Below are 12,611 nucleotides of genomic sequence, written 5' to 3'. Positions count from 1 at the left end.
ACCTGACACAGGTGTTTGCATAACAGGAAAGTATTGAATAAATTTAAAATATTGTTACCCAAATTCCCAAATAATCTTGAACTGGCTTCTCTTTTTAGGTATCAGAACTCCTTCATCTTTACACGTGTTCTACTACTTCCAAGGTTTTTTGTTGAAGATTCTCTTCCTGATTTAAAAACAGAAGCAAGAGCATTCCAGGAAGAGAGGGACTCTTAGTGGGAGAAAGTCTGGAGAAGGCCTTCTACTTTCACACTCCTACCAGCAGAGCAGTTCCCAAATCCTGTCACCTCTAACCCTGAGGTCTCTCTTAAATCCAGCCTCCTATCTTCCACTATAATTGTACTATTTCAAGTCCCCAGAACTTATCACCTAAGTTACAGAAGAGCTACCTTCTAATGGGACTTTCTCTCTCAAAGCTGATGGACACAACTCTGCAAGACCACCCGCCTGTGCTGGGATGCTGAAGATGTCCCTGATGAATGAGAAAAGTGTAGATTCCTTAGCTTGCTTTCAACCTCACCTGAGAGTAGAGATGTAGGTACCCCATGCTGCAGTATCAATAGACAATTTGCTATCCCTGTATATGGTCTATTTTTCTCATTCTGGGATTTAAATAAAACTAAGGGGAATTGAAATTTTCCATTTCCTTTTTGTCTGGGCCTGAAATATTTGTACAGGAAGCCACTTAAGAATCTCTTGGAGGACCTATCTTAACACTTAGTTCCAGAAAACAAAACTTCCTACTTAAGAATAAAGAGACACAGAAAGGAAGACACTGTAGTTCAAGGGAGGCGCCAATTTGAACACTCAAAGCAACAGACTAATAGATTCCTTTTGAAGCAGAATTAATACAAGAAAAAAGAAAACCTCAGAAATTTTTAATCCATTTCTCAAAAATATGCACAAAAATACTGCATCCATAGCACTGCGGTAGGCACTTCTACAAATGAAACAAATTAAGATTGGTAAAGATTGTACAAAGATGAAAGGAACTTTTGGTGAATTTAAGATTGCAATGAAGACAACCTACAAAATTAGGTACTGCAAAACCAGAAAACAACCTTGAAAATTCCATCGAAAGTCCCCGATAAGGAAGAAATAAAAATACACTTCTTTAAGTGAATGAAAGATCTAGCTGACTCAATGTGCATGGAATGATTTCTAAAAGGAGGGAACTAAATGTGTAGGCAACTTGTGATAATCAAACAGCAGGTAAAACTCACCGACCGAAAGCAGAATTTCAGTTTTCAAAAACAATTAGGACTCACCAGGTTCCCAGCAAAAGAAATAAAAAGAGACCAACACCCACTAATAATAAGTGGAAAAACAAGGGTACTATGTAATAACTAAAATCAGACCTCTCCTTTATAACTATAAATGCCGAAAGAATCACTGGCAGTTTTGATGGTCAAAGGTTATATTTCCCTTGGCAAAATTTTATACTCAGCCAAGCTACTGTTTACATGCAAGGTCAAACAAAACACATTTTCAGACATGCAAAGGTTTGAAGGATATACTAAGAATGTACTTTTCCTATAAAAATTATTAGAAGACAATATAATAATACTAAGAGTAATTTTTGTAAGAAAATGGAAAACCATGGTATAAAAAAGCTGATATTGAGCAATGAAATGAGTATAATAAAATATTCTGAATTATTTTTCATATTCTTATAAAATACAATGCTAACATCAAAAGGAATTATTGCAAGTATGAGAAAGAATTTAATTAAGTTAGTAAATTAATAATAACATTAGCTAATAACTAAATCCAAGATTATAATAACAAAAATGGAGGAATAGGGCAGAGGATGCAGAGAAGTCGATTTCTCATTTTAGAAGTGGCATCAGTAAAACGTCAATGCATTGTTATTGGATATAAAGGATATGTTAAAAATATTCCAATTTCCTAGGATAAAAATGAACAAAACAACATGTCTTACAGCAAAACGTTTAAACAAGATTGCAGCGTAAGCTCCATGCATCACTAACACTCAGCCCAGTGCCTGCCACATGGTAGGTTCCAAGAAATATTTACTGAATGAATAAATGAATGAACATGATGAAATAAAATAAAAGATCAGCAATCTTAATCAAGAAACTAAATGGGAATGGGCTTAGTGTTTTTACTAAAAGATACAGACTTTCAGATTTCATTAGAATGCAACTTATAAAAAATTTACCTAAAACAATATGCTAAAAAACTGACAACAAAAATGAAAGGCAAGATACATTATTATGCTTTTAGATACATCATGAAGGACTTCAGGGCACCTAATAGATGAGGAAGGAATAAAGTGAGGGGAGGGTATCTGACTGTACGGTCTCTGATTCAGCCTCTTTGATTCAAACCTTTCATCTCTTCACCCTGGTCATTAATTTCAGATAGATAGATAGATAGATAGATAGATAGATAGATTTTATTTATTCATTTGAGGGAAAGAGAGAGCACTAGCAGGAGGGAAAAGAAGAGGAGGAGGGAGAAGAAGACTCCCCACTGAGCAGGGAGCCCGATGCGGGGCTCAATCCCAGGACCCGGAGACCCGAGCAGAAGGCAGATGCTTAACCATCTGAGTCCCCACTGGTCATTAATTTTTACCAAGAGTTTTCTATATTCCACTTCTCACAGACCTGTACATTTGTTTGTCATCACCGTACCAGCATTTATTGGTATAGTTCTTTCTAGTTTTAAATCAACCAAGTCCCGAGATGCATAAAACAACTAAAACATACATATTCATGTTACCTGTGCCACCATTCTGACTGAAATTCATAACTAGGAAGACCTTTTCTTTCCCATTTTAGATGAGCATCTCTATCAAATTATAAAGATACTATAATGCTGGAAAGAAAATGGGTACAAAAACAAAGTTGGCTACTGTGGTGACAAAGGCAATGAACGCCAGTTCAAAAGATGCCTTTGTCCTTCTGAAGCATCATTCTCAATGAAGTAAAACATGACTCTGGGAACACTGAATTGACTATGTTTTGGAAGTTTTGTGCCACACTGGAAGTGTTGTTTAGAGGAATTAAATGGCATCTATAACTGAATAAATTTATAAAAGGAAAAAGATGCCTACTACAAAGTCACAGAATGCTAGAGGTGAAGGGAATCCTTTCAAACCAAAAACCTAATTTACAAATAAAGAATATCAGGCAAAAAGAACTATTTACTGAGATCACATAGCTGGAAATCCTAGATCATAATGTTGCTAATCAACATGACCCAGTGAAGGTACTCAATAAATACTATTTATTGGTAAATTGTAAAAGAATAATGTATTAAAGTTACAGAAGAGGACTGACAACTCATTATGAACATGAAAAAAAAAATAGGAATTTTGCTTATCTTCTTAAATGGAGACCTAATTGTACATGTAAAGCTGTAATCCAGGAAAAGATAGGATGAAGATCTAAAGAGTGTTTACAAAAGTTCAGGGAGAAAGAAAATGGGAAAGAAGACTCTTAGTAGCTATTTTGCCATCTTGTTCAAAAGCTGAAAAGTAGTCTAATGTGAAACTTGTTGATACTCTGGGATCTGGTATACTGCATCCTAAAAGAGCTGTCCTTTTCACAGGTGAGAGGGGAGATTTCATAAAGAATCTGACATAAAATTTCATAAAGAATCTAGCCATAAATCAAGAGTTGGACACTTAACCAACTGAGCCACCAAGGCACCCCTATTATCTCCATTTTTAAGATGAGAAACCTAGGGCTTTAAGGAAATGAGTATACAGCTATGTCTTTGTATCCTCAACACATTTCCCTTCATAGAAATCATGCAGCATCTTCTTCTAGTAAAAGGTATGCTCAGAAAGAATTATGCCTCTGTTGTTTCTTTTTATTTACTTTAAAAGGCTGTACTGGGACTGCTTATAAAAATTTCCTGTGGGTCTTCCCACCACCTCCCAGATGGTGTGTATATAACATTTATTTAACTCTATCTTTGAATTTAAACCTTAACCCAGTCAAAATTTTTAAAGGCAGTTCTAGATTGTATCCAGTTACTTAAAATTACTAAATTGTTAGATGATAGATTTTTTTACATATGGTGGAAAGAAATATCTGATAAAAGTTTAATTCAGTATTTTCTTTTGATGAAATTACTTGGTTAATATATAAACTTTTTAAAAAAATTTTATCTAAGACATATAGAAAAGATTAAGTCCTGTCTGATGTTCGTTGATTTTGAAAGCATTCGCATGCATTTGTCACAGCCAGACTGAATCACTGTAATTCTTTGCAGCTTTGCCAACAACATCATTACAAAGTTTATAATGGCTTCAGGACACAGCAACAGAGATGATCCTGGACCTGCAGGAACCACGGCTTCCTTTCACTTATTTCAAAACTTCCAAAATATTCTCTTCTCTCTTCCAACCTAATCTCCTTAAAAATGTGGGTTGGGAGGGACACAGGAAGTGTGATTATTTATGGTGGCATTTGAGATCGGTTAGAGTGGACACGGGAAATTCCCTCTAACTATCTTGCCTGGATTGGACCAATTTTTTACTTTTGGAAATTATACAGTGAGATTTGGGAAAATATTTCCTCAAGCACGTGAACTGTGTTTAGCTCTTTTATTTACCTCCTTTTTAAAGAAAGCGTATTAGTGATATTCCTTTTCAGAGTATCAGTTAGTAATGCTACACATTTGATAGTTAATTTGACTCTCTTTTAAAGACTCTACCTTAAATTTTTGATTTCCAAGATTTAAAACATTGACTGGCTGACTTCCTTCAGCTGGCTGTCAAGTATTCAGAAATGGGAAAAGAACAAGAGTAGGCTACCATTTAATGTGTTCTCCTCTTTTCAGAAACAGATCTTTGACCTAGGGACTGTTGGGTTTACAAAATAGAGACCGATTCCGGAATAGACTTACTAGGCCCAACTATTGGCTCTGTCATTAACTACCTGAATGACCTCAAGCAAATTACTTGAATTTTCCCTGCCTCTGTTTTCTCGTCTAGAAATACGGGATAATAAAAAACCTGCCTCAGGATGGTGGTAAGGATTAAATAAGCAAATTCAGGTAAAACACTTAGAAACTGTGACTGACATTTTGTGAACACTTGGTCAGTATTAGTTGTCCTTGTTCAAACTGTTAAAGAACATTTCGTTCCTCCTATTGCAATTCTAGCATGGCCTCCTTTCTGAAAAGAAGATGTAGATGTTCCCATGTTATGATAATTTTTGTAATCTAGAGCAGGGCCAGGGACCTAAAGCCGGAGGACCAAATCTGGCCCACCGCCTGCTTCTATAAATAGTTTTGTAAATTAGTTTTATTGAACAGACTATATTAATTCATTTACATATTACTGGTAGCCACTTTTCCAGGACAGCAGCAGAGTTGAGTAATTGTGACAGAGATTGTATTATCTGGCCTTTTACAGAAAATGTTTGCCAACTCTTGATTTAGAGGACAACAAGGTTTCAATGTTTATTTTGAAGGATTGGTGAATGACTGGATGGGAGAATACTGGAATTTGAACCCAAAGACCATGGCTTTTGCTCTGTCTCTGATGCTAGTTGCTGTGTGGATTCAAACAAGTCATGCTGAATGACCTCTCAAAGCCATTATTTTTATGAATGATAAACTCAAAAGTTTGTCATTCATAAAAATAAATAAAAAGACCCATAAGAGAGTGATCATAATTTTTACCTTACATAATTAGTGTAAAGTTTAAGTAGAATAGCTTGGGTAAAAGTGGTTGGTTCAATTTAAATTGCTAAGCAAATGTGGGGCATTAATCATTGCCAAGCTTACCAAATCTACTCCACTCATTCACCTTCTTGATGACAGAGCCTCTTGGCAGCTCTAAACTTGTCCTTCCTGGGCTGGTTCTGGGCCCAGTCCAGTGCCGCCCCCTCTTTGTGCTAGTAGTATTGAATAATTTCTCCCCAATTTGAGTCTTTAGACTAATGAATTCAGTTATGGAATACAAGGAATGTATGATTAAACAATTATTTTCTCTTTGAAGGATCATCATTAAAGAGTAGTGCTTTCCAGCTAAAGGCCTTAAAGCTGTGCATGCATGTGCACGTACACACGCATACGCGCGTGCGCACACAGATACGCACACACGCAGCTCTAAGGGGCCCATTGCCAGCTGACCTCATTAAATCTCTGACATGCTCTCCACATTTGGTTGTAATCGTTCACACCTTCACGTATCTCCCCATGCTGGGCTTTGACTCTTTCTTTCTTAGGTAGAATTTTGCCTTGTGTCTCATCCCCCATTTATCACACTTACTGCCTTTGAGAGAAATAATACATTCCGCAATTGCTTTTTCTCTTCTTCTGAATACTTGAGATCCTGATCCTTTTTCTCATCCCAGACCGAACTCTAAGAAGGAAACAGTTGAGACTACAAAGTGATGGGTTTTCCCTTTCATAAGCAGCACCCTCCCACCCCGTTTTCCTGGGCAGCGCACTATAGCTTATCTGTCATTGCTCTGGGTGCATATAAAAGAATTCATTCTGTTAAAAGCCTGAGATTTCAGAGAATGGAGAATCATAAAGCTAAGTCCTATGGATAGAGCCTGTCTTCAGTGTGACCAATGACAGTAGAAGACATTTGGGAACACACAAGAAGAAGAGAAATGTGCCAAAGAGTTCCATACTTAAGGTTCTTCAATAACTCCTATCTCAAGGTGCCTTGGTGGCTCAGGGGGTTAAGCCTCTGCCTTCAGCTCAGGTCATGATCTCAGGGTCCTGGGATAGAGTCCCACATCAGGTTCTCTGCTTGGCAGGGAGTCTGCTTCCCTCTCTCTCTCTCTCTGCCTCTCTGCCTACTTGTGATTTCTCTCTGTCAAATAAATAAATAAAATCTTAAAAAAAATAACTTTTATCTGAGAGGCTTTATCACTTAGAAGGCAAAGGTTATCTGGTCTTTGGATTTGTGGTAAGTAAGAAGTTTTTATTCTGCATATGCTTATTATTAATTATGATTCTGGCAGATTCTAAACATTATGTTACATTATTATTATATTGCAAACATTTGGTTTAATTCATCCAATGAATGTGGTAATATACAGAACACTTGATTAATCATACACTAAGCACTAAAGAGTAAACAGCTCAGAAATATTTAAAATTCTGGCAAGGAAAGACATCTATTCCAACAGACAAGCGTAAAGCTTTCTTACAAAACAAAAAAGAAGTGCCATCATGCTGGGTCCACTTAGCTGATCTCTTCAAACTTTAGAAGGGACTAAAGTTTCAAGGGATACAGAAAAATTATCTGGGCGCCATAATCTCAAAAAAGTTTGAACATTTCAATTTAAAAAGTGACACATGCTAAAGAAGTTTACACTGATACAGTACAAAAATGTAAAATAAAAACACAAATATTTTCACCTCCCAAGAACTTCAGTAGCTAAATCTATTTGCTATTCTGGCCAAACTGCTGAAGATTGTGGCTGATAAACCAACCACAAAGACACAGTGACATTTAGTTCCATCCTGTTTTTCCCTTTGAGTCATCTGGCATTGAAGGGCATTCAGTAAATATCAATAAATATCAATTTTGCATAGTATTTCAGAGGTTTTAGAGTCAGCCTAATTCTGTCTGACTTAAAACCTAATTCTACCACTCATATGTGGCCTTGGACACACAAAACTTAACCTCCATATACCTGTTTCCATAGGAATATCCTGCAAAATCAAGATCCTTATACCAACTTCATAGGTTGCTATTAGCATTAAATGAGATATATGTATATACTCATGATGGAATATCATACAGTTGTCAAAACAAGTGAATTACAGCCATACTCAAAGACAGGAATGAATCTTGGCATTATAATATTAAATGAAAAAGGAAGTCTTAAAAGATAACATACAGCATGATTACCTTTTAATAAAGTTAAAAACAACTAAAATCAAAAATATTCTTTCCTACCAAAGGAAAGCAAGGGCACAAAGAATATTGGGTTTATGATTATCTTAAGTGAGGAGAGGAGGGGATAGAATAAGGCTGGGAAACCATATGGGGAGATAAACATTATCATCAAAGTCCTACCTTTTGGGGGGAGGGGTAGAAAATTTCTGTATTTATTATATTATTTTAAAAACAGCTAAATATCCAAGAGTGGGGTATAAAAGCAGTTAGTTCATAAATAGTGACATGGAAAACATGGAAAACATAAAAATTCTCTAAGAAAAATACTCTTTGAAAAAAGAAATAAAATAGCAAAAAGCATGTGATAGTCTCTGGTACTTTTGAAATGAAAATTCTATTTTGGGGGACTAAAATGCACATGGTAAATAATGAATTATGTGCAGTGAATATTTCCATCATGGCTAGAAAGTATTACCAAATGACTAGGACACCTAGGAACTATCTAATGATACAGAAGGCTAGAGATTCCTCTCTGTCTCTCCCTGTTTCCCTGTTTCTGAAACTCTTAAATTTGCTTCTAGGATAGCTGAAAATCATGCTGATGACCCTATACAAAGCTAAAGCATAAAGCTAATGTCTTTTGGAAGCATCAGCAAAATTAATGCAGAACTGCTTTTTCCATTTATAATAATAATAAAAGTGGAAGGGGGGTTGTTTTTAAATAAATAAATTTTAAATCTATGAAATACGGTGGTAGGCAGGTATATAAACAATTGTAGTAACAAACTTCCCGTTATTATTTCCAATTATTATGTAACATTTTGGGATTTATAACATTAAGAGAGTCCTATCCCTTAAAGGTACCATTACAAAAAGTAGAAATAATAATTTATGTATGTAAACACATAACTGGGTGAGATAAATACTATCACTATCCCATTTTATAGATGAAGAAATTAATTAAGACACCAAGGAATAATACAAGAAATATGACCAAGGTCACACATTTGTCTGGGGCCATTAACTGGTTCACTAAAGCTATGATATAGATACTACAGAGAAAAATATATTTCACATAATCCAGCCTAGTAATGACCGGGATGCTTTATAAGGTGCATGTAATGTTCAAATACCTGAAGACTCCACCTCCCTGCAATGGGGGGTCAGGGCAAGACAAGTAGAGATGAAAAACAAATCTTCCCAATATAAGATTTTAGTTAGAAAAACCCATTTGCTTTGGAAGAGGCTTTCATTTAATGTCCAAGTTTGGTCTTGTCAATTGGACGGCAGAAGAGGAGGTTTTCAACCAAAACTGTCCGCAGGTGTGTAATGCAGGCAGTTTATTGGGAAGTATTGTGGTCTTACCTTTGAGGGCTTCTCCTCCGGGGCTATGCAGGTGAGCAAGGTGAGCCTGCCTGTCTGGCAGATGGAAGGTGAACCACATTTGACTGAATTCTCTGATCGATTGCTGGAAGATTGCAGGGCTTCGAGGGGATGGCGGGGCATGGGGTTGGGGACTGGGGGGGCTGAATAAAATCTGGTCCTGGAAGGCTTTGCAAAGAAACAGTTGCTTGGTCCTAAGAAATTCCTTCTTTCTTGGTTTTCTCCTTTCTCCTCTTTGAGACCATTCATGCCAGAGGGTTTCTTGCCACCCAGTTCATACCCTATTACCCCAAAGCCTCGGACTGACAACAGCCAGAGCCCAAATAGTCACCGCATTTACAGGAGGATTCAGGTAGTACAGGCTGGCGTAGGCAATACAAGAAAATACTCAGATTCTAAACTGCTTTTCAGTAGATACGGCATAAACCATGGAGACAAAGGGGTAAATGCTGCTTCTTTGTGGACACACAGTGAATGCGCACACGCTGTTTGGCTGAGGTTGGCGCTTTCCAACGACGGAATGTGCCTGTCATGGAGGAACCTCTCACTTTATGTCTTCCCTTCGTAAGTAGTTGATTCTCTCTTATGTAAAAATTATGTTTTCTTTTGTTAGCACTAATGGTCTTCAATTAAATCACGTGCTTTTATCGTATCAATTTATGGAAGTATTTTTAGCCGTATTATTTATGGAACATTTAGGTCTGCCTCTCCAAGTCCTCAGTAATCTTTAGTGTTTGCTGGTCTGCTTTTAATTTATCAAACCCTCCCTCCACAGGCATTGCACAAAACACACAAGCAGCAGCGATCTCCCCTGTACAATGTGTGTTTGATAGGCTTAATGTTCATCTTTATACACACACAGACGTTGGCATACAAGAAATGTGGAGGGTGTCTATAAATCCAAGGAAACATTTAAGTGCACAGTGATACATAGATACATGGGTATCATACTTTATGTACTTGATAAATATTTCATCCCTACCATAAAGAAAGCTTTTTATCAACTTTGATTGTTTTTTTATTACCTTAAAGTATTGCAGTTGTTTCTCAGCATTCATTGTTCCTTCCTTTTCTTGTCTCAGGCAGGAATTGAAGATGAAAAGCTCTGTATCTCTTAGCCACCCTTTCAGTTCTTTGATCCTGACCTCCAGCTGCCTTACCAGGTTTCCGCTTTCGGGAGAGAGCAGGTCACGTGGACCAGACCCACTGTGTCCTGCCATTGTGTCCTGGATCTTCTGTCTGAGGGTTTTCTAACGCATCCGATGAAAAATAAAAACAAAAAACAAAAAACCACCAACAAGAAAACAAAAACATATATTAGCTTCAGTACCAAAAACGTACCACAGTTTGGTTAGCAGCAAGGGCCACCTGGAAGGTGTCCAGCTGCACCTGCCACCTCACAACGGACATTCATTTCAGATGAGCTCATTGTTCCATTTAGGATTTTCGAATTCTTGAGCAGTGTGTGTTGTTCTGACTACCACTAGAGGCTTAAGAAGACCTCATTCACTTATAATTTCCTTTAACAGGAAGGAAAAGTTCACCATGGTCACTGATGAAAATTCATTTGAATTCTCATGACAGGAGTTTACAGTAAAATATTCTCTGCATAACATTTTAAGGAGATAGAAGTCTGAGTTTAATCAATATACTAAAGAGGCCAAGAGTAGATTGTGCATGGAGAATTAAATTCCCCTTTTTTTTTTTTTTTTGGTTTCATAAAGTACAATTTTCCCCAACTATATGACTGAGGGCTATTCAGAAGGGGTAGCTTCCTTGGTGCTGTTGTTGCATTTTACCTGACTTGGAAAATTGTTCAATCCCACAATTCTTCTCACTTTGCATTTCTGGATGCTAGACTTTCTAATATACGTGTAAAAGTAAGTCCCAATCCACTTAGAAGCCTTCTTAGATTAACCACTATGGCATGAAAGTGCAGCTGAGAGGGATTTTTTTTTTTTTTTTTTTTTTTTTTTTTGTGGAAAACACTCTGGAGAATCAGTAGGAGTTAATCTATAATGATGAATTAAACCTACAAAAATAAGCTTTAAAACACAAATAAAATTAAGTCAACATTCATTTGCTGTGTAGTGTTCTGTAAATAGTATCTTTAGGAGATCATAACAGAAAAATTGCCTTTCTTGGCAACACCCTTGTATTTTCATGGTGCAAATATTGATAATTTGAAGACCCTCAGTGGAATCCAGATTTAGCTATTGTTTTTATGCTGTGACAAAAGTAGCAGCAGGAGGTGAAATCAATGCCCTTGGAGGGTAGGGTCACAAAAAAGAATTTATTGCCACTTTTTTGTTCTGGAACAGTTTGCAATCATAAATTCTTCATAAACAGAATACTTCAGAGAATGGTCCGTCTTCATAAATATACGACAGAGGACATCAATTTCATTTAATTCACAATTTGTGTCAGCACAGCAGATGCCAATGCCTGCCTTGATAGGGTTGTTTAATATGCAATTGAGACAGAGTAATATGCAGCACAGGGGACAAAATTTCACAGATTAAACTGTACGCACCACTGACATTTCATTCTAATGTATTTCCATTCCACACTGTTCACCTTAGATGAAAGTAATATTAAAAACCATATCCCTCTATTTTACTATTGTTAGAAGTTAAAATCCTTGTCTTTAAATTTTTTTCATGCCAATTAAAATGTAATCATGCCAATTAAGGCAGGATGCCTGATGGTGTTAGTGTGGCATAGGTTTTGTTAGAATTTTCCCTCCACCTTTCTCTCCCCCTGAATCATTACAAAACTCTGCATATTGTCCTCAAATGGTATTTTTGTCAAAATGGCAACCCTTTTTCAGGTATCTGACTCACGAAGGATAGCTAAATACTCTCTTTTTTGGGATGTTAGGATGATTTAAAATTTTTGTTGAAGAAGCAATATACATGACATTAAACAATTTTCAAAAAAAGATGACTGTCAGTTACTTCTCAAATTAAAAATAGGTATGTGAAAATACAACATAAACTATTGCTCCTTCTATCAAGCATATAAAGTTGCTGATCTCATCTGTTTTGTGAAACAACCCTTTAAAAATGTCGTACGCTAACCACATTTCTCCTGCAGGAGATCAATGAATTCTGTGGAATTCGGTAGGCTCCAATTTAAATCACCATATTATAAAGCGGAAGCCATTAATTACTATTAAAAAGTAATGCTAACAGTAGGCCAGAAGAAAAACTTTCAGTGTTCTAAGTTACTTTGCACAAGGGTAGAGTGTCGTGAATTTAGATGAGAAAGCAAGGATTTAAACTTGCAGTTTTTTAATCACCTAGATTAAGTATGGCATAAACCGAACACTGGCATTCCTCCAAGTCATCAAGGTACACGGAGAGCTTTTTATTCAAAATATTTT

The 12,611-nt window shown here is 36.5% G+C and overlaps 1 protein-coding gene across 5 annotated transcripts in view; it reads right to left on the bottom strand.

Annotated features, from left to right (window-relative positions):
- The window catches only part of AKAP6 (A-kinase anchoring protein 6), a 464,720-nt gene that overhangs the window by 68,676 nt on the left and 383,433 nt on the right, over positions 1-12,611 (bottom strand). For all 5 annotated transcript variants that reach the window (XM_059181873.1, XM_059181872.1, XM_059181875.1 and 2 more), the window contains one exon: positions 10,252-10,476. In XM_059181873.1, the coding sequence (XP_059037856.1) occupies positions 10,252-10,476 (225 nt within the window). The remainder of the gene's footprint in view (positions 1-10,251; positions 10,477-12,611) is intronic.

Source organism: Mustela lutreola, chromosome 7, assembly GCF_030435805.1.
Source record: "Mustela lutreola isolate mMusLut2 chromosome 7, mMusLut2.pri, whole genome shotgun sequence".
NCBI classification, from domain to species: Eukaryota; Metazoa; Chordata; class Mammalia; order Carnivora; family Mustelidae; genus Mustela; species Mustela lutreola.
The sequence above is the reverse complement of the archived record's forward strand: the minus strand, read 5'-3'. Positions and strand labels throughout refer to the sequence as shown.